The sequence below is a fragment of the Myotis myotis genome, unplaced genomic scaffold (genome assembly GCF_014108235.1).
Source record: "Myotis myotis isolate mMyoMyo1 unplaced genomic scaffold, mMyoMyo1.p scaffold_m19_p_1, whole genome shotgun sequence".
Taxonomy (NCBI): Eukaryota; Metazoa; Chordata; class Mammalia; order Chiroptera; family Vespertilionidae; genus Myotis; species Myotis myotis.
Genome location: NW_023416313.1, coordinates 202,664,061 through 202,691,056, shown reverse-complemented (window position 1 = coordinate 202,691,056; position 26,996 = coordinate 202,664,061). Strand labels below are relative to the sequence as shown.

Below are 26,996 nucleotides of genomic sequence, written 5' to 3'. Positions count from 1 at the left end.
TTAGAATAGATGTATACATTTTTAGGTGGATTTTAAGGAGATGGTGTTTTGGCAGTGTTCACAGAAAATTACCAAGAACCAAAACCTTATGGGTTATATAAAATGTTGGCTATATTTTATCACTTCTGGGAGTGGTTATCAGAGCTTACATATGGTGAACCAATGGGTTTGGTTGATGTTTGAACCAATGGGACATTCAGTAGAACTCAGCCGGATACTGATCATGTGCTCTTCATTCATACTTGTTCAATGCAGCTGTCAATTCTGAAGTGCCATATCAGCTATTACTACAATTTGGTTAAAATAAAATTCTTGTAATTAGTGATAATAAATTTATGCCAATTGCAAAAATATCTATGAACAGGAGTCAAGTTATACAAAAATTTAAAGAATGCTATCAGGATGCAAGGAGATCTGGCTGCAAAATCTGTTACCCCATTGATCTCCAGGGTTGATTTGGCTACTCTGGCTGGCTAGGTGAGTCTCCCCTTCCTTCCTCACCCATGTGTGCCCCTCCTGAAGCTGCACACTTTGTTGAAGAGGATTACCTTCCCCAATAGAGCAGAGTACCATTTCTCTACTAGAATTTTCAAATAAACTCTCAAAAGCTGTTATTTAAAAAATGGGACTTGTCTCATATGCGAGCCCAAGATCTCTATTGCTTTTAATCTACACATGCATTTAATTTATTCTTTTCTTCTTTTTTTTAATCCTCACCTGAGGATATATTTTTACTGATTTGAGACAGAGAGACAGAGACAGAGAAAGAGAAACATCGATGTGAGAGAGAAACATCGGTCAGTTGCCTGCTATACATGCTCTGATCGGGAATGGAAACCAAACCCACAACCTGTTGGTGTATGGGATAACACTCCAACCAACGAGTCACCTAGCCAGGGCTAATTTATTCTTTTTATCATATTGAGCCTTTCTGTCCTTAAATATGGTCTTTCTATTTTTTTATATTTAAAAATATATTTCAGTAAAGATCTTTTCTCCATAAAGATCTCTCAAGTCTTCTCTTAGATTTAATTATCAGATACCTTATTTCTTGTTAATATTGTAAATCATATATTTTTCCTATTTTTCTTTCCATTTTCTATTTGCTGCTATAAGCTTTTTGGTATATACATCTCTGTTCAGCAATCTTATTAAAATATTACAAATGCAAATTTTGTCTTCCTTTCCAGTGCTTATGCCATTTTTTTTTTCTTGCCTTACTAGACTAGTTAGGACTTCCAGGACATTATTCAATGCAAATGTTAATAGAGGTCATTCTTATGCTGCACCTAATTTTTGAATAGTGGGCATTGGTATGTTTCACCATTAATAATGTTTGCTATAGATTTTTGATAAACACTCTAGGTTAAAGACATTTCTGTTGCTAGTTGCTAAGATTGTGTGTGTGTGTGTGTGTGTGTGTGTGTGAGAGAGAGAGAGAGAGAGAGAGAGAGAGAGAGAGAGAGAGAGAGGAGAATAAATATTGAATGTTATCAGATGATTTTTTTTGCATTTATGAGATCATGTGGTTATCCTCCCTTACTCTGTTAATGCAGTGAATGACAATGATATATTTTCTAATGTTGAATTACCCTTTCATTGCTGGAATGAATCCAAATTAATCATAGTGGTCTTTTCTTATACATTCAGATTTAGTTTATGAGTACTTCATTTAGGATTTTTGCATCTATGTTCATGAGTGAAATTGGCCCATAATTTTTATTTCTTATGTTGTCCTGATTTGATTTTAGTATCCAGATTATGCCAACCTCAAAGAATGAGTTGAGAACTAATCTTTCTTTACCCCTCTGAAAGGATTTATTTAAGACGGGAATGATCTATTTCTTTAAAGTTTGGTTGAACTTCTGTTCAACTTGTCAGGACTTAGTATTTTGGGGGAGGCATGTTGACTTAGTATTTTTTGAGAGGTATGTATTCGTTTTCTACATGGTTTTAAGGTTTCTGTTTCTCAGTTTTTAGAAAGTTTTTTTTTTTTAAAGAATCCATCTACTTAAAGTATTTGGCATAAAGCTGTTCAAAGTATTCTTTTGTTATCTTAAATTTCTGCTAAGTAATATTTTCCCCTCTAGAGAGAGTGAAAGGAAGGGAGAAGAGAGAAATGGAAGGGAGAAAGGAGGAGAGAGAGAGACACATCAGTGTTGCCTCCTACACACACCCCTGTAGGGCTGGAGAACCTGAAACCAAGGTACGTGCCCTTGACTGGGAATCAAGGCCACGACCCATTGGACCACGGGCTGGCGCACTAACCACTGTGCAATCAGCTAGGGCAGGGGTGGGCAAACTTTTTGACTCGAGGGCCACAATGGTTTCTTAAACTGGACCGGAGGGCCAGAACAAAAGCATGGGTGGAGTGTTTATGTGAACTAATATAAATTCAAAGTAAACATCATTACATAAAAGGGTACGGTCTTTTTTTTTTTAGTTTTATTCATTTCAAATGGGCCGGATTCGGCCCGCGGGCTGTAGTTTGCCCACAGCTGAGTTAGGGCCAAGGACCAGATTATAATAGGCCTGAAGAATAGCTGAAATCAGGGGCTTAGAATGCTACTAGGACCTTACTTTTTGCCACACTGTCCAGGCAAAAAGACTTATCTTTTTGTTATATTTAACTTATCTTTATAAAAACACCAAGAGCTTGGCCGGTGTGGCTCAGTGGTTGAGCATCAGCCTAGGAATCAGGAGGTCATGGTTCATTCCAGGTTAAGGAACATGCCTGGGTTGTGGGCTCAATCCTCAGTGAAGGGTGTGCAGGAGGCAGTCAGTCGATGGTGTTTCTTTCTCATGGATGTTTCTTTCTCTCTATCCCTCTCTCTTCCTCTCTGAAATCAATAAAAAATATATTTTTAAAAAATCAAGATTTTCAGTTTGGATTACTAAGAGACAGAAAATGATTTAGGAAAACTAAAAATGAAGGGATAGATGAAGGTATACAAGGGAAAATGGAAACAAAACAAGGGCTACTCTGTGAGCATTCTTTTCAGTAGCTTTTTCTCCCCTTCCTGATAACAAACTTTAATGAATAATCAATATTCCATATTATTGAGACTTCTTGAGGTTCCTGGAGGACTGATTTTGTGTTCATAATAGAATGGCAATTTTCTTTTCTTCTCCTCCCCTCTCTTTTCCTCCTCTTGTTCTTCCTTCTCTTCCTTTTTTCCTCAAACTTTAACATCTTTGAAACTATGATGCATCTCTCATACCAAGAGGCGTCTTACTATTGATGGTATTTCACAATTAATGAACAATTATTAACAATTTTTTCTTCGTTAGTGGAACATAAAATAATGATGCATGTTGTATTCGATAGTATCATAGCTTTGATGAAATATACACTATTATATACATACTAGAGGCCTGGTGCACAAATTTGTGCACGGGTGGGGTCCCGCTGGCCCGACCCAATAGGGGCCAGTCAGGGGCGGGGCTGGCTGGGGGAGGCGCCGTGGGTGGTTGGCGGGCTGGCCCCAAACCCGATCGGGTTGGGGGGCTGACTGGGGGCAGGGCCTGCCAGGGGGAGGAGCTGCGGGCAGTTGGCCAGCTGGCCCTGCCCCTTGGTTGAGTTCCCGATTGAACTCCGGGTCGAGGGGACAATTTGCATATCAGCCTTTTATTATATAGGATGATGACTCTTCATTCCATCCCATTCCCTGCTTGAAATGTCCCCTTTTTGGTTCTCATATCTTATGTTTATATCATTCAAGACCTTAAAGGAGGAAATAACCTTTATTTTCTCACCCTGGATCCTCTTCTTCCAGCACATAGCACAATACTTTGTTGGACACAGGGTTATATTTCATTAACAATTAAGCGCCAAGCCTGTTTTGTCTTCCTTTCTGTTTCAGCCACTGGTGACTGACATAGCACTTAAGGTGTTAAGGTAAGGGTGTAGGTTTAATGAGTCACAGCATAGGCTATGACATATTCATATTAGTGACCAATATTTTAGCTTCATGTGAAAGAAGAGTAATACCTATATTAATTAAGATCATTTGGATACACGGAACCGATTGCTTCCTGCCAGTTGGAGAATTTCTTGGATGGATGCTTAGTCATCTGATGATGTTCAAGAAGGAGTTTAACCAATAAAACAAAAATGTAATTATAAAATATAAGCCACTATGAAGGAAATGAGAAGAGTAATACAATAAAGAGTTATAGAAAGTGGTAAAAGGAGCCCTTATCAATGAGATGACATTTAGGTTGAGACTTGAAGTATGAGTGGGAGTCATAAGTTCTTGAAGGGTCTGAGAAAAAAGCATTTCAGAGAGAGGAAAACAGCAGGCACAGAGTGGGAAAGAACTTGCAATTAAATGAAAAGATCATAGTTAGTTGGGGAGAATGTCACTTCAAAGTAAGAAAGGCAGACTGGGGCTTTCCCTTAAATGCTAACATTTACTGAGTATTTGTGGTGTGCTTGGCACTGTTCCAAGCACTTTGTGGGCAATATGAATTATTATGCCATACTGACTTCCTGGATGCTGAGAGTTTCTTTAATTTGAAGATGCACTGTTAATGTAGTGCCATGATCCATTTTACATTTGTAAATATTACACTGACTACTTTGTGTACACAGTTGATCAGAGGGGGACAGTGGAGAAATAGAAATTAATACTAGTTGATGGCATATACTAGTCGAGGTAAGAGACAAAGTTGTCTTGGACCATGGTTCTGATGGTGGAGATGAGCAGTGAACAGATTTAAGGTATATTTTACAAGTCTTCTGTTGATGGTTTGTATAAAGGGAGAGGGCTGTGAGGGAGAGGAAGGAGTCAGACTGGAGAGAGTTAAAGAATTGGAGAGATGATGTGTATAGATAATTTGTGAAGTTATTTGTCAGTAAAGGAGAGCAGAACTGTTCTATTTCTATAAATTTTCAAGTGGCATTTCTGTGTGTCTGTCTCTCTTTTTAAAATTCTTGGACCCAGTTATATTTTTATTCTAATCTGCCTCTCCAGATTCCAGCACCTTTTTCTCATCCCACACTTGACAGATGCTTAGAGGAAAAAAGTAGTGTAAAAAGTAGGCTAGCATTCTCAGCAGTTCTGCCCTTTTTTCATCAAAAAGTTCCTTGCTAAATCAGTCCTCGCTGGCTATATCAGAGCAAAATTATTTTGTTCTATACGTAAAGATTTAATTCTTGAAGGCTGTCTGTGTTATGCAGCGTTAGGGGTGATAGGTATTATGTATTTTTAGCTAAGTCTTTTTTAAAATATATATATTTTATTGATTTTTTACAGAGAGAAAGGGAGAGGGATAGAGAGTTAGAAACATCAATGAGAGAGAAACATCAATTTAGCTGCCTCCTGCACACTCCCTACTGGGGATGTGCCCACAACCAAGGTACGTGCCCTTGACCGGAATCGAACCTGGGACCCTTCAGTCCGCAGTCCGACGCTCTATCCACTGAGCCAAACCGGCAGGGCGAGCTAAGTCTTAATGTACCTTAAGAGGTAAAGGTAAGTATAGCTGAATCGCAAATTCAGTTATTTTCTCAATTGAAATGAAGTGGTCAACTAAAAGATAAAACTGATTTTGTAACTGAAAGAAAAAGTACTCAGAAGAGATAGCTTTTTAGGAAAATGTTTCTTAAAAATATACAGGTTCTGTTTTGAAGCCACCTTTGACTGCAGTTTTAAGTAGACAGGGTCTTTCCTCGTTTTATGAAGCTCTGGTTTTCCATTATTATCTTCTAGAAGTAAATAAAGAAGCCACATATAAAAACAAAAGAAAGAATATTTTGGATAAGATGAGTGGGAAGATGAAAATTAGTAAGTCAGAAACCTAAAGTTAAAGTCAGATAATAGATAAGGATCACAGACTACTGTTTAAATCAGGGGCTCTTAAATTTTTGATAGTTACAGAATCCTTTGAAATTCTGATGGAAGTTGAAGTTTGGCTTAGAAAGTGCACAGACACATGTACATTCAGATTTGTGCACAATCTTAGGACATTGCTGAATCTGAAGATCCTGTTGGGTATATGATACCCTGATTGAGAACATGTGATCTAAATTGTAATCAGGCCTGAGGAGTATGTGGCTGGAGAGCTTAGACATTCAAATTGTGACAATGTTCTCTTCTCAAATACCAATCTTTAGGATATTTCAGACAATTTATTGTTCATTTCAAATCATTGGTATGATAGTTAATAAAGCAAAGTATTTTAGTTTTAGCTATTGAAAAATTACAATACTCTGTTCTTAAAATATTCTAATTCAAAATGCCATAGTTGGCACAGTTTTCAGAAATAAGGTAGTACACTATTCAAGATACCCTAACCATATGTTTCCTATTAATATAAAAAAAGTTGAGCCCTAGCTGTTTTAGCTCAGTGGATAGAGCATCAGCCTGTGGACCAAAGGATCCTGGGTTCAATTCTGGTCAAGGGCACATACCTTGGTTGCAGGCTCCTCCCTGGCTCAGGCCCTAGTCGGGGCTTATGCAGGAGCAAACCAGCCCACAGGTTTCTCTCACATTGATGTTTCTCTCTGTCTTTCCTGCTCCCTTCCACTCTCCCTAAAAATCAGTGGAAAAACATCCTCGGGTGAGGATTAACAAAAACAAACAAGTTCAACTGAAATATAAACAAATTTTAAATTTACTGACACCCAGGTTTATACAGAAGCTGAATGAATATTTGAATATATTTTTTAGCAGTAGGTTTAAAAAAAACCTACAACCATTTGTTCTATGTACCTTTCCATGAATCTGTTTATAAATTAACTTTTATCACAAAACTGACTGTGAACTTTAAAAATGAATTTTATTAGTCCTGTGTTTATTTCACTGTTGTTAATGAAGTTGTACTTTGTTGCTGTTCATTTGGCTCAGTGCCTAAGTGGAACATCTGAGCCAGTGGTACAAGTTAATAAGTTATAAATTGTTTCCTGTTAGGCAAATTATGCCAGTTAGGAAAATTAATCCAAAATTCTTAGAATTTATTGTTGAATAGGATTGAGTAGATGACCTACCTCTAAATCCTTTGGCCATGCTCTTAGTCTAGGATTCCTTACATTTTTTCACTTACTTAACTTGACCAAATAAAAATATTTTTTTTCTTCATTCTAAATCTTGATCAAGTTCCACATCATAGGAAATACTAAAAATCAAAGAGAGAAAATTCAAATATGAAATACTTTATGCTTGTAGTAAAGTGTTCTAATTTAATGTAGTGTTGATTTAACATGGTATTTTATGAGTAAACAAATGATTTATTTTTTTAGCAGATGGATAGTCAATACATTCTTTTTCATGTAACTTACCCTATAGAATTCTGGGATAGAATGATGAAGAATACAGTGCAGTTGTATATATTCACATTCAACCATGTTTGTTCAGAGAACAGTAAAATAAAAGTCATAGTTTAAAAATGATTTAATTAATTTAGATCTCTTGCTGTTCTGCTCAGTAAGTTTCTGCTATACATTGTTTTTGCTCCTCCCATCGTCTGAACATGCCCTGTGGTTCTAGTGCTAGTTAGAAATTTTTCTCACAGCATAGATCCTAAACATAAGCTTGCTATTAAAAAAAGAAATATCTAGCTGTGTTGCAAGATAGTGTAATACTGTACTTTATGGATGATTTAAGGTATTCCCAATATAATTTTGAATTTATGTGATTTTTGCTTTTATTGCTATCTTTGGGACATAACCCTGTGAGAAGTAGAATGTCCTGACTTAACCCTGTGAGAAGTAGAATGTCTTAACAAGCTAATCTAAGAAAATTTGTGAATTATTTTTCCCCCAAATATTTTTTATTTTTATTTTTTTCAGTTGATCAGCAGCCTAGCCAGGTTCTAGCCAGGATCTCCAGCCAGGTTCCGTGTTTTATTGTCTTGTTACATCTGTATTTATACCAGTTGATTTTAATCCTATCAATTTCTATTCCAAAGGTTAGGGTGTTTCTTATCTCCATTCCAGGGAGTAAAGATTATGTAGTTTAAGCATGATTGATCGTAGTTAAAGTGATCAACTACCCGCTTGGCACTTAGTTAAGGGGTTTTGTTCCCTCTCTAACTTCAGGGAAAAATCCCTACCTGGGGAAACAACCTTTCTCGGAGAGGTGACCTTGGTTAAAACACATAGCGCTGCCAAACCGGTTTGGCTCAGTGGATAGAGCGTCAGCTTGTGGACTGAAAAGTCCCAAGTTCGATTCCGGTCAAGGGCATGTACCTTGGTTGCGGGCACATCCCCAGTAGGAGGTGTGCAGGAGGCGGCTGGTTGATGTTTCTCTCTCATCGATGTTTCTAACTCTCTATCCCTCTCTCTTCCTCTCTGTAAAAAATCAATAAAAAATATATTAAAAAACACATAGTGCTAAGGGGAGCAAACATATTAAGAACAGTATGCCATATACGCCAGGTCCCTTGAAACATATGCTGTGCAGATGTGTCTTCCCTGCAGCAACTGTGTCAAGCAGCAAGGATGGACCAGTTTCCGGTAGTCCGCAAGCACAGCCTAAATGGAGCTCAGCAGCCTGAGAGCCGAGGACATGGCCCTGTATTACTGTGCAAGAGGCACAGTGAGGGGAAGTCAGTGTGAGCCCAGACACAAACCTCCCTGAGGGAGGCAGCAGGGCTGGGCTGCAGGGAGCATCCAGGACACCAGGGGGCGCTCAGGACCAGCAAACCCAGGGTCCCAGCTCAGAAGCTGTCCCTGGAGGGGTTGTGCAGGCTTCCTATTGGGGTCAATGCTTTCTTCCCTCCTAGTGTCCCTGGGGCAGTTCCTCTTCCTTCTTTGTGTCTTTAATTAGATTCTCTGCAGGAAAAAAAGCAGGAAGTGGCTGTGTGTCAGATCTGGTCGACTTCTCATCTGTGCCCTTCCTGTCACCATGTCCCTGATGGTCGCTCTCTGGGTTGACAAGGAAAACATTGTAGGGATTCCTGTCCCCTCACTGAGAGCGACATCCCCCACCCTCCACGCAGTGCTGAGCAGGGAACACGGAGTCCAGGCCCCAAACCTCACCTGAGGGTGATCAGCCCCTTGCTCTGCCCCAGGAGGAGCCCTTTGGGGGCAGTTAGCCACTTGCCTCTCACTGACATGGCTGTACATAGAGGTTTAGGGTCGGACCCTGCAGGCGCTGCCTCTCTGTGAGCCTGGGAGGTGGACCCAGCTCTCAGGGTGTGCCGGGAATGAAGCAGGAAAGAGGCCCAGTGACAGGCCCTGTCACAGCCCTGCTGGGCCCTGTTCCTGTGGGTCTCAGAACCTGGTCCCAGGGGACGTGTCCCAACACCTGTCCTGCTTCCCCTGGAGAATCCACCTGCATCCTGAGAACCTGCTGAAGGGAGACATGGTCCCACCCACCTCTGCTGTGCCTCCAGCTCCACAGACTCCACCCCATCCTCACCCTCTGCCTCCCATCCTCTGTCCTCTGCCGCCCACACTCTCACCCCATGGGGCCTGCACAGGACATCCCCTGTGGCTGTGTCTGCCCTCTCCTTGGGCCCTTGTAGGTTTTGCCTTAAATGCAGCCCCCACGTAATCCCCTCATGCCCATCTCCTGTGCCAGGCCCTCCCTGAGATGCCAGGGCCAGGGCCACTCAGGTGGCCTGAAGTGACCTCACGTACCCTGCCTAGCCCACGTGCAGTGCCCACGTGTAATGTCAGGCTATGCGGGCCCCACCTGTGCCAGGTGGAGACACAACTGAGCACTGACCTCACAGCACCTCCAACAGCTCACACCTGTGCTGAGGGAACCTCCAGGGGGCCATGAGCTGCAAAGCATCGTAGTGGATAAGTACGTGGCCATTGGGATCAGAGGGCAGTCAGTGAAGGGCTGGGGTCTGGTCACCTATAATGTTGCCAACGTCTCGCTTGCCAGAGCCCAGGTACACAGGGAGTTCTGTGAATCATAAAATGCAGGAGGAGCCAAAGCCATGGCTCACTGGTTGAGCATTGACTTATGAACCAGGAGGTCACCATTCGATTCCCAGTCAGGGCACATGTCCAGAATTCGGGAAACATCCCCAGTGTGGGGCATGCAGGAGGCAGCCAAGCAATAATTCTCTCTCATCATTGATGTTTCTATTTCTATCTCCCTTCCTCTCTAAACTCAATGTTAAAAAATGTTAATAAATAAATAAATACATACATAAAAATCTTGCAGATTTGATTCACAGTAGAGTCATATATGGGAGGCGACTGAGCTATATTTCTCTCTCACATCAATGTTTCTCTGTTTTTCTCTCTCTCTCCTTTACTTTCCCTCTAAGGATGAATGAATGTATCCTTGGTTGAGGATAAGGAAAACAATATCTATATCTATACTTTTTTTTTTTTTTACCATTTTTTTGTCTCCTTTTTTTCCCCGCCCTTAACAATCCCCCGGCCTCCCCTACCCCCCAGTGTCTTATGTCCATTGGTTATGCTTATATGTATGCATACAAGTCCTTCTGTTGATCTCTTACCCGCCCCCCCCCCCGCCCCTCAACCCTCCCCAGCGTTCCCGCTGTAGTTTGACAGTCTGTTCGAGGCAGCTCTACCTCTGTATCTTTTTTTGTTCATAAGTTTATAATGGTCTTTATTATCCATGAGTGAGTCAGATCATGTGGTTTTTTCCTTCATTGACTGGCTTATTTCACTTAGCATAATGCTCTCCAGTTTCATCCATGCCATTGCAAATGGTAAGAGTTCCTTCTTTTTTACAGCAGCATAGTATTCCATCGTGTAGATGTACCACAGTTTTCTAATCCATTCATCTGATGGACACGTAGGCTGTTTCCAGATCTTAGCTATGGTGAATTGTGCTGCTATGAACATATGGGTGCATATAGCCTTTCTGATTGGTGTTACTGGTTTCTTGGGATATATTCCTAGAAGTGGGATCACAGGGTCAAATGGGAGTTCCATTTGTAGTTTTTTGAGGAAACTCCATATTGTCTTCCATAGTGGCTGCACCAGTCTGCATTCCCACCAGCAGTGCACTAGTGTTCCTTTTTCTCCACATCCTCTCCAGCACTTGTCGTTAGTTGATTTGTTGATGATAGCCAGTCTGACAGGTGTGAGATGGTACCTCATTGTTGTTTTGATTTGCATCTCTCGGATGATTAGTGACTTTGAGCAAGTTTTCATATGTCTCTTGGCTTTCTGAATGTCCTCTTTTGAAAGGTGTCTATTTAGGTCCTTTGCCCATTTTTTGATTGGATTGTTTATCTTTTGTTAAGTTGTATGAGTTCCCTATAAATTTTGGAGAGTAGGCCCTTTTCAGATATAACATTGGCAAATATGTTTTCCCACGCAGTGGGCTTTCTTGTTGTTTTGTTGATGGTTTCTTTTGCTGTGCAGAAGCTTTTTATTTTGATGTAGTCCCATTTGTTTATTTTCTCTTTAGTTTCCAATGCCCTAGGAGCTGTATCGGTGAAGAAATTGCTTCGGCATATGTCTGAGATTTTGTTGCCTTTGGATTCTTCTAGTATTTTTATTGTTTCCCGATGTACATTTAAGTCCTTTATCCATTTTGAGTTTATTTTTCTGATATTATTTCTTCTAATAGGTTTTCTAATCCTTGTTCATCCTTCTGTTGTTCTGGTACCCCTATTATTCGTATGTTGTTTCGTTTCATGTTGTCCCAAAGCTCCCTTAGGCTCTCCTCCTGTCTTTTCATTTTTTTCTCCAATTGCAGTACATTTTGGGTGTGTTTTGCTTCCTTGTCTTCTAAATCACTAATTCGGTCCTCCGCTTCTCCTAGTCTACTGTTGATACTTTCAATGGAGTTTTTCATTGCAGCTATATCACTCTTCATATCTTCTTGGGTCTTACTTAAGTTGTTGATTTTTTCATCTGTTTCTTCTAGCTTCTTCCATATGTTATCGATTTTTTCATCTGTTTCTTCTAGCTTCTTCCATATGTTATCGATTTTTTCATCTGTTTCTTCTTGCTTCTTGCTGAGGTTGTCGATTTTTTCCTCCATCCGGTTTATGCACTCTAGGACCCTTATTCTGAATTCTTTTTCTGTCATGTTGCATGCCTCTGTATTACTTAGCTGCTTTTCTGGAGAGTCCTCCTTCTCTTTCCTTTGGGGGTTTCTTTGTCTACCCATGTTTGATCTCACTGACATATCTAGACGTTGAGTCATTCAGTGGCTGCTCCCTTGGTGGCAGTGACTCCTTGGTCTGCGGTTCCTCTTCGGGCGGTTGTGGTAGCAGCTGCTCTTCAGTTGGCAGCAACTCCTCTGGTGGGTGCTGTTCACAGCTGTGGTGGCTCTTCTGGCTGGTGGGGCGAGGTTTCACGTACAGCTGCTGTTCCTCAGCAGAGGGTGTGGTGCTCAGGAGGTTGCTGTTGCTTGGATCTGCTGTGTTGATTTAAAGGCACAAAATACAACACAACAAGGCACCACGTACCAGGCACTATACACAAATATATTCACGATATTAATAACCCCAAATAAAGGTGAGCACCTGAATTAAGAGAATTAGGGGATAAGGAAAAGGAAGAGAAAAAGAGAAAAGAGAAAAAAGAAAAAAAAATTAGGGACCAAAAAAAAGGAGTGCAAAAATGAATGTGGGAAAAAGGAGGGGGGAAAGTAAAAGCGAGAAAAGAAAGGAAAAGAAAAAAAAAGAGCGAAAAGAGAGAATGAAGTGGAAGAGGGGAAGAGACTTTTTATATGAGGAGAATACTCCTATAGAACAGCCATTAATCCCAACAAATTCCAGCAACAGCTCCCTGGAGATAAATGCAAACTAGAAACAACCAATAATATAACGATGAAAATAGAATGGAGAACACTAATCCCAAAATAAAATAAAGAGAAAATAAAATGGCACTTTAAAAAAATGGTAAAATGGTAGCAGTAATAATACTGGTTAAAAATAAGAAGGTAGTAATTAAAAGGGTAAAATCAGGTGATGGAAAAAAGAAGAAAAAAAAAAAAAGAAGAAGAGGAAAAGAAAAAAAAAGAAAAAAAAGAAAAAAAATTGGTTTCTTAGTTAAAAGGTGAAAAAAAAAAAAAATATTGCAGTAGTGAAGGTCCTTCGGTTCTTCTATTCTTCAGTGTGGCTCGCCTTAGACCTGCCAGGTATTCAGGAGAGTGTTGAGTTTCCCTGCGATACACTGTTCCTCTGTGTTGTAAACCACAGTCCTTATTTTAAAGCAAGCCGCATTTGTTTCCCAGACTGCCTTATTTTGTGTTTAGCAAAGAGTCAGTTTGTGGGTCAGCCTCTGGGTGGCAGTGTTCTGGGGTTGGCCTCTGAGGCTACAGGGCCTCTCTGTCCAGTGGAAGTTCACTGCCCAGAGCTGGCTGCGTAAGAGTTACCAGTGCTGTGTTGTTGCTGGGATTGAAAATCCCTCTATAGGCCAGACCCTGTTAACTCCCAGGGACTGATCAGGTTATTTTAATCCTTGATCTCCTACAGGGTGGAATCTGGGTGTGGCTGTGCTCCTTGCCTGGGGGCTGGGGGGAGGAGTCTCACTCTCCGGAGAGAATGGCTGCCTCAGACGTGGGCTCAGGGGTGTCTCAGCGCTTAATTCGCTGCCACCTCTCCCGGCCCCCCTTCTCTCCTCAGTCTCTCCCCAGATTCCACTCCTCCGCACACTCTCCCTCTCTTCAGCACAGGTGAGTGTCTGTATCCGAAATGTCCCATGAACAAGGTTCAGTGAAAACAAACAAACAAACGCCGGCCGCGGAAACGGGGAAGGCTTGGTTTCTGTAAGCTTCTTCTCTTACCGGGACTGCATGGTCTGATCAGCTCTTCAGGCTGCCCCCTTTAGGCTCAGTCCTCTGTGATCACAGAACCCAGCTCGCAATTCCCCCGGCGGCGCCAGGAATCCCGCGGTTCTCCTTTCCCCCGTCAGGGGCTGTGCCTGTCCCAAGGGACGCGGCTGTCTGCCACGCGGTCTCCCTCCGACTCTCTGGGCTCAGAGGTCTGGCAAACTTTCCTGCCCAAATCCCTGGTTTTTTTACCTTTCCAGGGGAGTTCTGCCCTTCCCGGCTGTAAACCGTCTCGCCAGCTGAGGAATTTCGCCAATTCGGGGTGGATGTAACTAGTTTCAGCTGCTCACTCCATTTGCTCAGGGACACGACCTGGGACGCGTCTGCCTATACCGCCGCCATCTTCCTGAATCTCATTTTGAGTTTATTTTTGTGTATGGTGTAAGTTGGTGGTCTAGTTTCATTTTCTTGCATGTATCCGTCCAATTTTCCCAACACCATTTATTGAAGAGACTATCTTGACTCCATTGTATGTTCTTGCCTCCTTTGTCAAATATTAATTGAGCATATTGGTTCGGGCCAATTTCTGGGCTCTCTATTCTATTCCATTGATCTATAGGTCTGTTCTGTGCCAATACCAGGCAGTTTTGAGAACAGTGGCTTTGTAATACAGCTTAATATCTGGTATTGAGATCCCACCTACTTTGTTCTTTCTCAGGATTGCTGCAGCTATTCGGGGTCTTTTTTTATTCCAGATGAATTTTTGGAGAGTTCGTTCTAGGCCTGTGAAATATGCCATTGGTATTTTAATGGGAAGTGCGTTGAATTTATAGATTGCTTTGGGTAGTATGGACATTTTAATGATGTTGATTCTACCAATCCAAGAACATGGTATGTTCTTCCATCTGTTTATGTCCTCCTCTATCTCTTTTTTCAACGTCCTTTAGTTTTCTGAGTAGAGGTCTTTTACCTCCTTAGTTAAGTTTATTCTAGGTAGCTTAAGTTTTTTGGAGCGATGGTAAATGGGATTGTTTTTTTAGTCTCTCTTTCTGTAAGTTCACTATTGGTGTATAGAAATGCCATAGATTTCTTGGCGTTAATTTTGTATCCTGCTACATTGCCAAATTCATTTATTAAGTCTAGTAGTTTTTTGATGGAGTCTTTAGGGTTTTTTATGTATAATATTATGTCATCTGCAAATAAGGACAGTTTTACTTCTTCTTTTCCAATTTAGATGCCTTTTATTTCTTCTTCTTGTCTAATTGCAATGGCTAATACTTCCAGTACTATGTTGAACAGGAGTGGTGAGAGCGGGCATCCCTGTCTTGTTCCTGTTCTTAGGGGAAATGGTGTTAGTTTTTGTCCATTGAGTATGATGTTGGCTGTGGGTTTGTCATATATGGCTTTTATTATGTTGAGGTATGATCCTTCATCTATTCCCACCTTGCTGAGAGTTTTTATCAAAAATGGGCATTGGATTTTGTCAAATGCTTTTTCTGCATCAATTGGTATGACTATGTGGTTTTTTTCTTTCAATTTGTTTATGTGATGTATCACGTTTATTGATTTGCGGATATTGTACCATCCTTGCATCCCTGGGATAAATCCTACTTGGTCATGGTGTATGATCTTTCTGATGTACTGCTGGATCCAATTTGCTAAGATTTTGTTGAGGATTTTGGCATCTATGTTCATGAGGGATATTGGCCTGTAATTCTCTTTCATTGTGTTGTCTTTACCTGGGTTTGGTATTAGGGTGATGCTGGCTTCATAGAATGAGCTTGGAAGTGTTCCTTCCTCTTGGATTTTTTGTAGTAGTCTGAGGAGGATAGGTTTTAGTTCTTCCTTGAATGTTTGGTAAAATTCCCCTGTGAAGCCGTCTGGTCCTAGGCTTTTGTTTGCTGGAAGCTTTTTGATGACTGCTTCAATTTCTTCCATAGTTATTGGCCTGTTGAGATTTTTAGATTCTTCCTGATTAAGTTTTGGAATATTGTATTTTTCTAGGAATATGTCCATTTCCTCCAGGTTGTCTAATTTGTTGGAGTAGAGTTGTCCATAGTATTGTTTAACAATCATTTGTATTTCTGTGGGGTCTGTTGTTATTTCGCCTCTATCATTTCTGATTTTGTTTATTTGGGTCCTCTCTCTTTGCTTCTTGGTGAGCCTGGCTAGAGGTTCATCAATCTTGTTTATCCTTTCAAAGAACCAGCTCTTGGTTTCATTGATTTTCTGTATTGTTTTTTTGGTCTCTATGTCATTTATTTCTGCTCTAATCTTTATCATCTCCTTCCTTCTGCTCATTCTGGGCTTTTCTTGTTGCTCTCTTTCTAATTCTTTGAGTTGTAGAGTTAGATGATTTACTATCATTTTTTCTTGTTTTTTTGAGATAGGCCTCTAGAGGTATAAACTTCCCTCTCAGGATTGCTTTCATTGTGTCCCATAGGTTTTGGATTGTTGTGTTTTCATTGTCATTAGTTTCCAGATGTTTTTAATTTCTTCTTTGATCTCATTGGTAACCCAATCAATATTTAATAACATGCTATGCAGCTTCCAAGTGTTTGAGTATTTTGGGTTGTTTTTATTGTAGTTTATTTCTAATATTATGCCATCGTGGTCTGAGAAGATGCTTGGTATGATTTCAATCTTCTTGAATTTGGAGAGACTTTATTTGTGACCCAATATGTGGTCTATTTTTTAGTATGTCCCATGAGCCCTTGAGAAGAATGTATATTCCATGGCTTTGGGGTGAAGTGTTCTGAAGATGTCAATTAAGTCCATTTGATCTAGTGAGTCATTTAGGATTGCTGTTTCTTTGCTGATTGTTTATCTAGAGGATTTATCCAGTGGTATATTAAAGTCCCCTACTGTGATTGTATTGTTGTCGATCTCTCCTTTGATATCTTCCAGGAGGTTTTTTATGTATTTGGGTGCTCCTGCATTGGGTGCATATATGTTTTTCAGGGTTATATCTTCTTGTTGTATTGATCCCTTTAGTATTATGAAGTGGCCTTCCTTATCTCTTGTTATGGCCTTCACTTTGAGGTCTATTGCTACCCCAGCTTTTTTTTCATTTCCATTTGCCTGAAAGATATTTTTCCATCCCTTCACTTTCAGTCTGTGTTATTCCCTTCTTCTCAGGTGGCTCTCTTGTAGACAGCAAATGTATGGGTCATGTTTTTTTATCCATTCAGCCACTTGATGTCTTTTGGTTGGAGCATTTAGTCCATTTACGTTTAAAGTTATTATTGAAAGGTAATTGTTTGTAGCCATTTCTTTTTTTGTGTGTGGCTGTTTTCTTCCTGAGCTTTTTATTTCTTCTTTTTACACCAGTCCCTTTAGCATTTCTTGCATTGCTGGCTTGGTGGTGATAAACTCCCTTAGCCTTTTTTTGTCTGTGAAGCTTCTTATTTCCCCTTCAATTTTGAATGATAGCCTTGCTGGATAGAGTATTCTTGGATTCAGTCCTTTGCTTTGCATCACTTTGTAAATTTCCGTCCATTCTTTTCTGGCCTGATGTGTTTCTGTTGAGAAATCATTTGATAACCTAATGGGAGATCCCTTGAATGTAACTTTCCGTCTCTCTCTTGCAGCCTTTAAGATTCTCTCTTTGTCCTGAACATTTGCCATGGTAATTATGATGTGTCTTGGTGTGGGTCTTTTCGGATTCACCTTGTTTGGGACTCACTGTGCTTGTGTGATTTTTTTCTTCCCCACCTCTGGGAAGTTTTCTGATGTTATTTCTTCAAATAGGTTTTCTAACCCTTGTTCCTTTTTCTGTTGTTCTGGCACCCCTGTTATTCGTATGTTGTTTCGTTTCATGTTGTCCCATAGCTCCCCTAGGCTCTCCTCCTGTCTTTTAATTTTTTTCTCCAATTGCTGTTCAGTTTGGGTGTGTTTTGTTTCCCTGTCTTCTAATTCGCTAATTCAGTCCTCCGCTTCTCCTAGTCTACTGTTGAAACTTTCAATGGTGTTTTTTATTGTAGCAATATCACTCTTCATTTCTTCCTGGTTCTTACATAATTTATTGATTTTTTTTCATCTGTTTCTTCTTGCTTCTTGCATAAGTTGTTGATTTTTTCCTCCATCTGGTTTATGCACTCTAGGACCCTTAATCTGAATTCTTTTTCTGTCATGTTGCATGCCTCTGTATCACTTAGCTGCTTTTCTGGCAAGTCCTCCTTTTCTTTCCTTTGGGGGTTTCTTTGTCTACCCATGTTTGATCGTACCGCCATATCTAGATGTTGAGTCGTTCAGTGGCTGCTCCTTGGGTGGCAGTGGCTCCTCGGGCTGCGGTTGCTCCTCGGGCAGTTGTGGTAGCAGCTGCTCCTCAGTTGGTAGCAACTCCTCTGGTGGGTGCTGTTCACAGTTGTGGTGGCTCCTCTGGCTGGTGGGGGGAGGCTTCACACACAGGTGCTGTACCTCAGACAGAGACTCAAAGTGATTTCTTTGTCAATGGGAGGTTGGCCTGCTATTAGACCTGCAGTGTCTTCCAACACTGATGATTCCCTGGTCTTCTATGTCTACATCGACCCTACCTAGTAAATACCATCTTATACAATGAAAGAGAAACATGTAAATTGACTGTCCCTCCGCTACGCTCACCAGTCAGGAGTGAGTATGCAAATTAACCCAACAAATTTGGTGGGTTGATTTGCATACATAGGCGCTGTGCGGAGAGCAGAGCAGGAGAGCCGGCAGCTTGGGGGGACGTGGCTCCCTTGGTTGCTCCCCCAAGCCACCGGGTAGAGAGCAGAGCGGGAGAGCCGGAGGCTTGGGGGGGAACATAGCAGGAGAGCCAGCAGAGAGTGGAGCGGCTTGGGGAACTTGGCTCCCCAAGCTGCCAGACAGAGCAGAGAGGGAGAGCTGGCTGCTTGGAGGACTTGGCAGAGTGGGAGGCCATGGGACAGAGACAGAGCAGGAAGGGAAAACCAAGAGTGCAGGGAGCACTAGGAGTACTGGGAATCATAGTTCTGGTGGCAGACGGATCTCCTAGACCCGTGGTCGGCAAACTGCAACTCGCAAGCCAAATGTGGCTCTTTGGCCCCTTGAGTGTGGCTCTTCCTAAGCCTTAGGAGGACCCTAATTAAGTTAATAACAATATACCTACCTATATAGCTTAAGTTTAAAAAATTTGGCTCTCAAAAGAAATTTCAGTCGTTGTACTATTGATATTTGGCTCTGTTGACTAATGAGTTTGTTGACCACTGTCCTAGACCAGTGGTTCTCAACCTTGGCTGCACATTAGAATCACCTGGGAATCTTTTTAAAATTCTGATTTCTGGGCCTCATCCTCCGGAAATTCTGTTTCTTTGTTACTAATGTTGTGGCCCCACCCCATAACAAAGAAACAGAATTTCTGGAGGATGAGGCCCAGAAATCAGGATTTTAAAAAGCTTCCCAGGTGATTCTAATGTGCAGCCAAGGTTGAGAACCACTGCACTAGAGCAAAGTGAGCCTGGAGCAAGTTACTGTTGCAGTGGGGGATGGAGGGAAAGCAAAGGTGAGAGACATAAGTAAAATCAGAGTGTCTAGGAAAAATTAAAGGGATGATATCCTAAAACTTTCAGGAAATCTCCACCAATGAAGCAAAGAAAAAAAAGAAAGCCTCTATTATTCTGTGAGCAACAAACTAAATTTGGTTGGGGTCTCAGACAATTCGCTCATATGATTGCAAAGACAGAAACCCCAGATTGGAGAGGGCTCCCTTGAGGGCTCCCAGGTTGGAGAGGGTGCAGGTTGGGCTGAGGGACCCACCCCCAGTGCACGAATCTTTGTGCACCGGGCCCGTAGTCTAATATGATGGGGGTCTATTTTATCTTTTAGTTTCTTCAAATTTATAGTACAGAATGAGTGATCTACATAAAGGCAGAGGATTGAACTACTTTTTGTCATATATGTGACAGGCACTGTGTTAGGATGTAGGGGTACTATTTAAACAAAATATAGTCTACTATTAAGGAAATAGAAAGTTGCTTAAAGTTTTGATGAGTACAGTAATAGAAGTAAGCTGTAGGTGTTAACGGGAGTCATATGAAATGGAAGGACCTAACCCAGGCCAGGTAGGGGCTTGTTAGAAAAAATTGCTAGCTTCCTTGAAGACTCCTGAACTGACTTATTAAAAGATGAGGAATAGACTTTAACCAGAGGCAAACCGGAGAAGGTCTTTCTAGGCATGGGGAGGAACATATACAGACGTTCTGAAAGAGGGCCTGTCTTGTTTGGAGAATTGTAGTTTACTATGGCTGGAGCTTAGCATGTGAATGGGGACTGGTGAAAAGATTGGTGAGTGAAACCAAATGAAAAGGACTGTGTTTGCCCTGCTTAGGAATTTGGGCTTGAAAGTGAAGTGAAGCAATTGAAATTTTAATCAGTGTAATTGCGTGGTCAGATTTGTGTTTTAGAAAGCACTCTGGCAGTAGTCAGGAGAACAGAGTGGAATGGACTTCTCTTGGAAGCAACAAGACCATTAAGTGAAAGGCTTTTGAAATAATTTAAGCAAAAATATCTAAGGCTAGTAGAACTCATGGTGTTGGTTGGGGAATGAATTAAAGATATACTAAGGAGGCAAAATCAGTGGAGTCACTGGTCAGAGAAAGGGTAATTGTAGTGATGACTCTTAGGTGTCTGGCCTGACTAACTGGGTAGGAGGGTAGTCTATTAAGAGAAAAAAAATTAAGTAGAAAGGATTCACTTGGTCAAAAGATTCTTAGAGTGCCAATTTGAGCAAGGGGTATAGGTGTTTTTCATTTTCTGGTATTTGTGTATATTTTTTAAATGTGATATGAAAGAGTATAACAGTATGTATAATCAAGGAAGTTTATATAATTATTTTTGTAAGTCTGTTAGATTAAGGTGCACTCTAATTTAGCTTAGTTTAGGAAGGAGTGATCTACTTCAAGGCAGAGTATTAGACTACCTTTTGTCCAGCCCTTTGATTATTTAACATGTACCTCCTATGCTCTGTAAATCAGTTTTGAATTGAGAAATAATAAGTTTATTTTTAGAAAATCCAGAGATTTTTTACATTGCCATTTGTCTGTCAGACTTTTTACCTTTTGAGAAGATATGTGGTAAGATTGACTTGTCTGTGTAAAGTAGCTAATTTGATAATAGTTCTGCTGTGTCATTATGCATTTTAAAATACAAAATGACTTTCGTCAGAATGCAAACTTTGATTTTCAAGTCTTTCAGTGGTGTCACATGGCAATCAATGTTTAATCTCTTGCTGTTTAACACTCCTGACAAAGAGGATGTTTCCTTTATGTAGCTTTGTCACTCATTTTCTCAAGTCTAGATTTCTTTTAGGCTGTGAGGTACCTAAAATAATGAGCACTGCAACTTAACAAAAAATTGGAGGTATTTATTTTATTTTATTTATTTAATTAAAAAATATTTTTATTGATTTCAGAGAGGAAAGGAGAGGGAGAGAGAGATAGAAACATCAATGATGAGAGAGAATCATTGGTTGGCTGTCTCCTGCATGCCCCACCCTGGGGATCGAGGCTGCAACCCAGGCACATGCCCTTGACTGAAATCGAACCCAAGACCCTTCAGTCCGCAGGCTGACACTCTATCCATTGAGCCAAACCAGCTAGGACTAGAGGTATTGATTTTAGATTTTGAGATTTGCTCTGTAAAGGGACACTTATTCATTGTTTATTCATTGGTTCTTGAATGTTCTGTTATTTCTTATCAGTTAGGTCTTCCTTCTCTATAGTTTTGTGATTTCTGCTGCACCTTTGAAAGCAGTAGAGAAGTGCCTCTTTCAATAACAAAACAAAAAACTGACTATAGTTTAATACTTTTTAATTTACAGAGTTAATGATGAGACTTGGGCTACTTCATTAACTCGTGCTCAATCCCCTGTAGGGTGTGTGAGGAGGCAGCTGATGAGTGATTCTCTTGGACTTCTTTCATATCTGTAATGACTATAGATATGAAAGTACATTCTGATGTCATATTGCTTGTAAGAAATTTCTCTTTAGAATAATTTTATCCTAGTAGAACTTTTCCTTTAAACATGTTTAAAAGAAACATTATTTTATTCCTTTTTGTAAAACACCCTTTTACAAAATGGTGACTGTAGTCCCTGCTTTGCTTACTGTCTTCAATAATAAGCCAAAAAGGTCCCCAGATTTCAATGTTTTAGACTGAATTTTTTTCCTAAGAAGTATGAAAGTTTTCAGAAATTTTTAACAGTGTATAGTTTGGCCTACATGTAAAAATTTTCATTTTTAGGCATGAGAATGGATTTGAGAGGTAGATCAATAGGGATATACTCATTGAATTATTATAATTAAAGTCTCAGAATAACATCTGTGCAAATCCTAAAAGGTTATTGTTGTTTTACGAGACTAGTATTCTAATTGTCTTCAAAATGTGAAATGATTTGTTTGAGCTTAGTATTAGAGGAAGTATACTAATTGCTCATTTCCCCCCAAACCAAAATCTTTACTTTGATACATTAGTTTTTTCATTAATATTGTAAACCAAAATTTAAATATGCGAGAAGGTAATAATTACTTTTTCATATTTCTTTAACTCTGTCTGCAGGTTGTAAAAATTAAAATGAACAAACTACGGCAAAGTTTTAGGAGAAAGAAAGATGTTTATATTCCAGAGGCCAGTCGTCCACATCAGTGGCAAACAGATGAAGAAGGGGTTCGTACCGGAAAATGTAGCTTCCCAGTTAAGGTAAAAGATCACGTTTCTATAAATGTATGTGTAAAAAAGAATGGGCAGTTTATTATATGTGAAGTCCCATTAATTAGGAAAGTTAAAAGAAAAGCCTCATAAAACTAATCCTATTAATAAAGGCCTATGTGGTCATGTCGCCCTCACACTGTAGTGAGTGATCACCAGGAGGCTGCGGGTGTGCACGGGTGGGCAGGGGCTTGATGCTGCATGCGCAGCGTGGAGGTGGGTCCTACAGCTCCGTGTGGCGAGGCTGGGGGGTCCCATGGCAAGGCCAGGTCCCGTGGCTCAGGCAATCCATCAAGGCCTGCCTCTTTGGGGCGATAGATTGCGGGGCTCCTGCACTGTGAGAGGGCACAGGCCAGGCTGGGGGACACTCCCCCCCCAACCCCCCCTCCAGTGCATGAATTTCGTGCACGGGGCTTCTAGTATCTTCATATTCTGCTTCAGTGATAGATTTAATAAAACAGGTTAAAATTAGTGATTTTTTTATTTATATTTAAACTAGAGGCCCAGTGCATGGATTCATGCACTGGTGGGGTCCCTCAGCCTGGCCTGTGGGGATCAGGCCGAAACCAGCTCTCCAGTGTCCCCCGAGGGGTCCCAGATTGCAAGAGGGCAGTTCTCAGGTGAGGCACCCAGGGATTGAACTCTCTCCTCTCTGGTTCTGGGTGTGTCACCTGAGAACCACAGCTGCCAAGTCACCACAGCTTGGCAGCTCCTGCATTCCCCTTGGTGGTTGATGTGCTTCATAGTTACTGGTCAGTAGGCTTTTATATATATAGACTAGAGGCCCAGCACACAAAAGCTGTGCATGGGGGGTGTCCCTCAGCCCGGCCTGTGCCCTCTCGCAATTTGGGACCCCTTGGGTAGGGTCCTAGGCCTGGCTGGTGATCAGGGCCTATTGGGGCTTTCCTTCCCCCCGCAGCTGTCCCCGCGCCCACCACTGCCACTGCTTGCCATCTGTGCGGCACTGTCCCCTGCCACTGGTCATCTCCCTCTGTGGGTGACAGGAGTGGGGTGCGATCACTTGGCTGGCCTGGGCCTCCCTCTGTGGGGTGATTGATTGCGGGGCCCCCAGATCGAACACCCAGCAGAGGGAGGCCCCCTTCCCCATTGATTGCCCCGCTGGCCGGTGGCCTGGGCCTCCCTCTTTGGGGCAGTCGATTGCAGACCCCCCCCCATCAATTGCACTGCAGAGGGTGGCCTGGGCCCCTCTCAGCGGGGTGATCGTGGGGCGATGGCGGGGCCTACCAAACAATCTCATTGCACCTGCCTTGGCTGGCCTGGCTCCAGTGTGTGTCATAGTTAAGTCGTCCACACAGTCATTCTGCTGTTCGGTCCTTCAGTCAATTTGCATATTATGCTTTTATTATTATAGACTAGAGGCCCGGTGCACAAAAATTTGTGCACTCGGGGGGAAGGGGGGGTTCCTCAGCCCAGCCTGTGCCCTCTCGCAGTCTGGGACCCCTTGGGAGATAACGACCTGCTGGCTTAGGCCTGCTCCCGGTTGGCAGAGGGCAGGCCCAATCCCTAGGTGCAGCCCCTGGTCAGGCTCAGAGCAGGGCTGATTGGGGAGTTGGGGCGCCGCCCTCTGTCATGCACAGAGCAGGGCAGATTGGGAGGTTGCGATGCCACCCTCAGTCACGCTCAGGGTAGGGCCGATTGGGGGGTTGGAGCACCGCCCCCTGTCACACTCAAGGCAGGGTCGATGGGGAGGTTGCGGCTCCACCGCCTGTCATGCACAGAGCGGGGCCAATCAGAGGGGTTGGGGCTCCGTACCCTTTCACGCACAGAGCAGGGTCAATCAGGGGGTTGGGGAGCTCCCCCCTGTCATGCACAGAGCAGGGCCCATCAGGGGGTTGGGGAGCTCCCCCCTGTCACGCACAGAGCAGGGCCGATCAGGGGGTTGAGGAGCTCCCCCCTGTCACTCACAGAGTAGGGCCGATAGGGGAGTTGGGGCATTGCCCCCTGTCACACACAGAGCAGGGCAGTTCAGGGGTTTGGGGCGCCGCCCTCTATCACCCACAGAGCAGGGCCGATCAGGGGGTTGGGGTGCCACCACTGTCACACTCAGGGCAGGGCTGATGGGGAGGTTATGGCTCTACCCCATCACACACAGAGCAGGGCCCGTGGGGGAGGGTTGGGGCGCCACCCTCTATCACCTACAGAGCAGGGCCGATCAGGGGGTTGGGGTGCCACCACTGTCACACTCAGGGCAGGACTGATGGGGAGGTAATGGCTCTACCCCATCACACACAGAGCAGGGCCCCTGGTGGAGGGGGGGTGGGTTGGGGCGCCGCACCCTGTCACACACAGAGCAGGGCCCATGGAGGGGGTGGGGGTTGGGGCGCCACACCCTGTCACACACAGAGCCGCAGGGCGATCAGGGGGTGGGGAGCTCCCCCCTATCAGGCACAGAGCAGGGCTGATCAGGGGGTTGGGGCGCCTTCCCCTGTCATGAACAGAGCAGGGCAGATAGGGAGGTTGTGGCCCCGCCCCCTGTCACACACAGAGCCGCAGGGCGATCAGGGGGTTTGGGTGCTGCCCCCTGTCACGCTGATCCCAGTGCCGGGAGGCCTCTCGGCTCCGCTGATCCCGGTGCTGGGAGGCATATTAGCCTTTTACTATATAGGATAGAGGCCTGGTGCATGGATGGGAGCCAGCTGGTTTGCCCTGAAGGGTGTCCTGGATCAGGGTGGCGGTCCTGCTTGGGTGCCTGGCCAGCCTGGGTGAGGGGATGATGGCTTTTGCAGCTGGTCACACCCCCTTCAGGGTGGGGGTCCCCACTGGGGTGCCTGGCCAGTCTGAGTGAGGGGCTGAGGGCTGTTTTCAGGCGAACTGAAGCTCCCAACTGCTCCTTTTTTTATTTTTATTTTTTTATTCTGGGCCAGCTTTAGCTCTGGCTCCAGCTCTAAGGCTTCTGCTGCTGAAAGAAGGTATCTGGTTTGTTTCGGTTCTATAATCGAAACAATGTATAACTCCAGCTCTGAGATCCCGGGCTCGCTGAAAGCAGGTTTCTGGGGTTTTGTTTAGCTTCTATATTTGTTACAATGTTTCTTAAACTGCAGGCTCAGAGGCCAGCAAAGCAGGCAGGGAACGTTGGTTTCCTCTGTCACTGAAGCAAGCAAGCCTCATGTTAGTTTCAAGCTGCCTGGCTGCCGGTTGCCATCTTGGCTGGCAGTTAATTTGCATATCTCACTGATTTGCCAATGGGAAGGGTAGCGGTCGTACGCCAATTACCATGTTTCTCTTTTATTAGATAGGATTCTTTAAGTGATTGAAAAAGTCTCCCAGAGTCATGCAGAATCATGAAACATTTACATTTAATTTAGGAGGAAGGTGAGGTTGCTTTATTCAACATAATTAGAATTGGCAATCATCTTTGCATAAGAAAATAAAATCTGTAAATGTGCGAAATCAATACATTTTTTGTTGCGTTTGTTTCTGCAGATGATGTCTATATGAGAAACCCAAGAGAATCAACCAAAAAATGTTTCAAAGGATAGGAAATTGCAGGGTTTGGGGCTACTTATAAGATATACTAAAATCAATGGATAAAAAAACCACTTAGTTTAGTTAGAAAATATTATGGGTCTTCTGATTCTGTCAGAATGTGGAATAATCTAACAAAGAAATACTACCAATATAAATATCTAGAAATACTGAATACATTTTCAAACTAAGTTTTACTCTTAAAGCACAGCAAGCATTTAATAAGACAGATCTCTCCAGTAATGAGAAATTAAGAAGGGATTTGGAAGCTGATGGGCACATGCTCAGGCTGTGGGCTCAATCCCAAGTAGGGGTTATGCAGGAGGCAGCCGATCAATGATTCTCTCTCATCATTGATTTTTTTTTAATATAAATATTTTTTATTGGTTTCATAGAGGAAGGGAGAGGGAGGGAGGGAGGGAGGGAGGGAGGGAGAAAGAGAGAGAGAGAGAGAGAGAGAGAGAGAGAAAGAAACACCAATGATGGGAGAGAATCATTGATTGACTGTCTCCTGCAAGCCCCCCACTGGGGATTGAGCCGCAACCTGAGCATGTGCCCCTGACCAGAATCGAACCAGAGAACCTTCAGTCTGCAGGCTGATGCTCTTTCCACTGAGCCAAACTGGTTAGGGCTCATTGACGTTTCTACCTCTCCCTCTCCCTTCCTCTCTAATATCCATTAAAAATATATATTAAAAATAATAACAAATTAGCCTTGGCCAGTGTTGTTCAGTTGGTTGGAGCATCAGCCTGCACAGCTGCAATGGGTTCAATTCCTGGTCAAGGACACAAAAATAGATTGTAGGTTTGATCCCTGGTGGGACACATGTGGGAAGCAACTGATTGATGTGTCTCTCATAGCGATATTTCTCTCTTCTCCCCTCCCTTCCACTCTCTAAAAATCAATGGGAAAAATATCCTCAGGTGAGGATTAATTAAAATTTTAAAAAAACTAGACAGTGATATGTGCCAAGGTACCAAGAATGAGATGTCAAAATTTCTTAAAATGTCAGAACAATGATGCAAATAGCTCAGTTGCTGAGATTATACTCTTTCCCAGTACTTGATTTTCTTTTTTCCTTGAACCAAGAAATTAAGAATATATTATTGGGCTTTTGCCGATAAACTTAGTAATCAAAAAGAC

General features: G+C 42.4%; 1 protein-coding gene across 13 annotated transcripts in view; it reads left to right on the top strand.

Annotated features, from left to right (window-relative positions):
• The window catches only part of NUMB (NUMB endocytic adaptor protein), a 147,881-nt gene that overhangs the window by 77,328 nt on the left and 43,557 nt on the right, over positions 1-26,996 (top strand). For 12 of the 13 annotated variants that reach the window (XM_036312339.1, XM_036312375.1, XM_036312357.1 and 9 more), the window contains one exon: positions 22,218-22,358. In XM_036312339.1, the coding sequence (XP_036168232.1) occupies positions 22,233-22,358 (126 nt within the window). In that variant the 5' untranslated portion in view covers positions 22,218-22,232. Of the gene's footprint in view, positions 1-21,211; positions 21,268-22,217; positions 22,359-26,996 lie in introns of those variants that run through there. The other variant, XM_036312350.1, reaches the window with a different exon arrangement.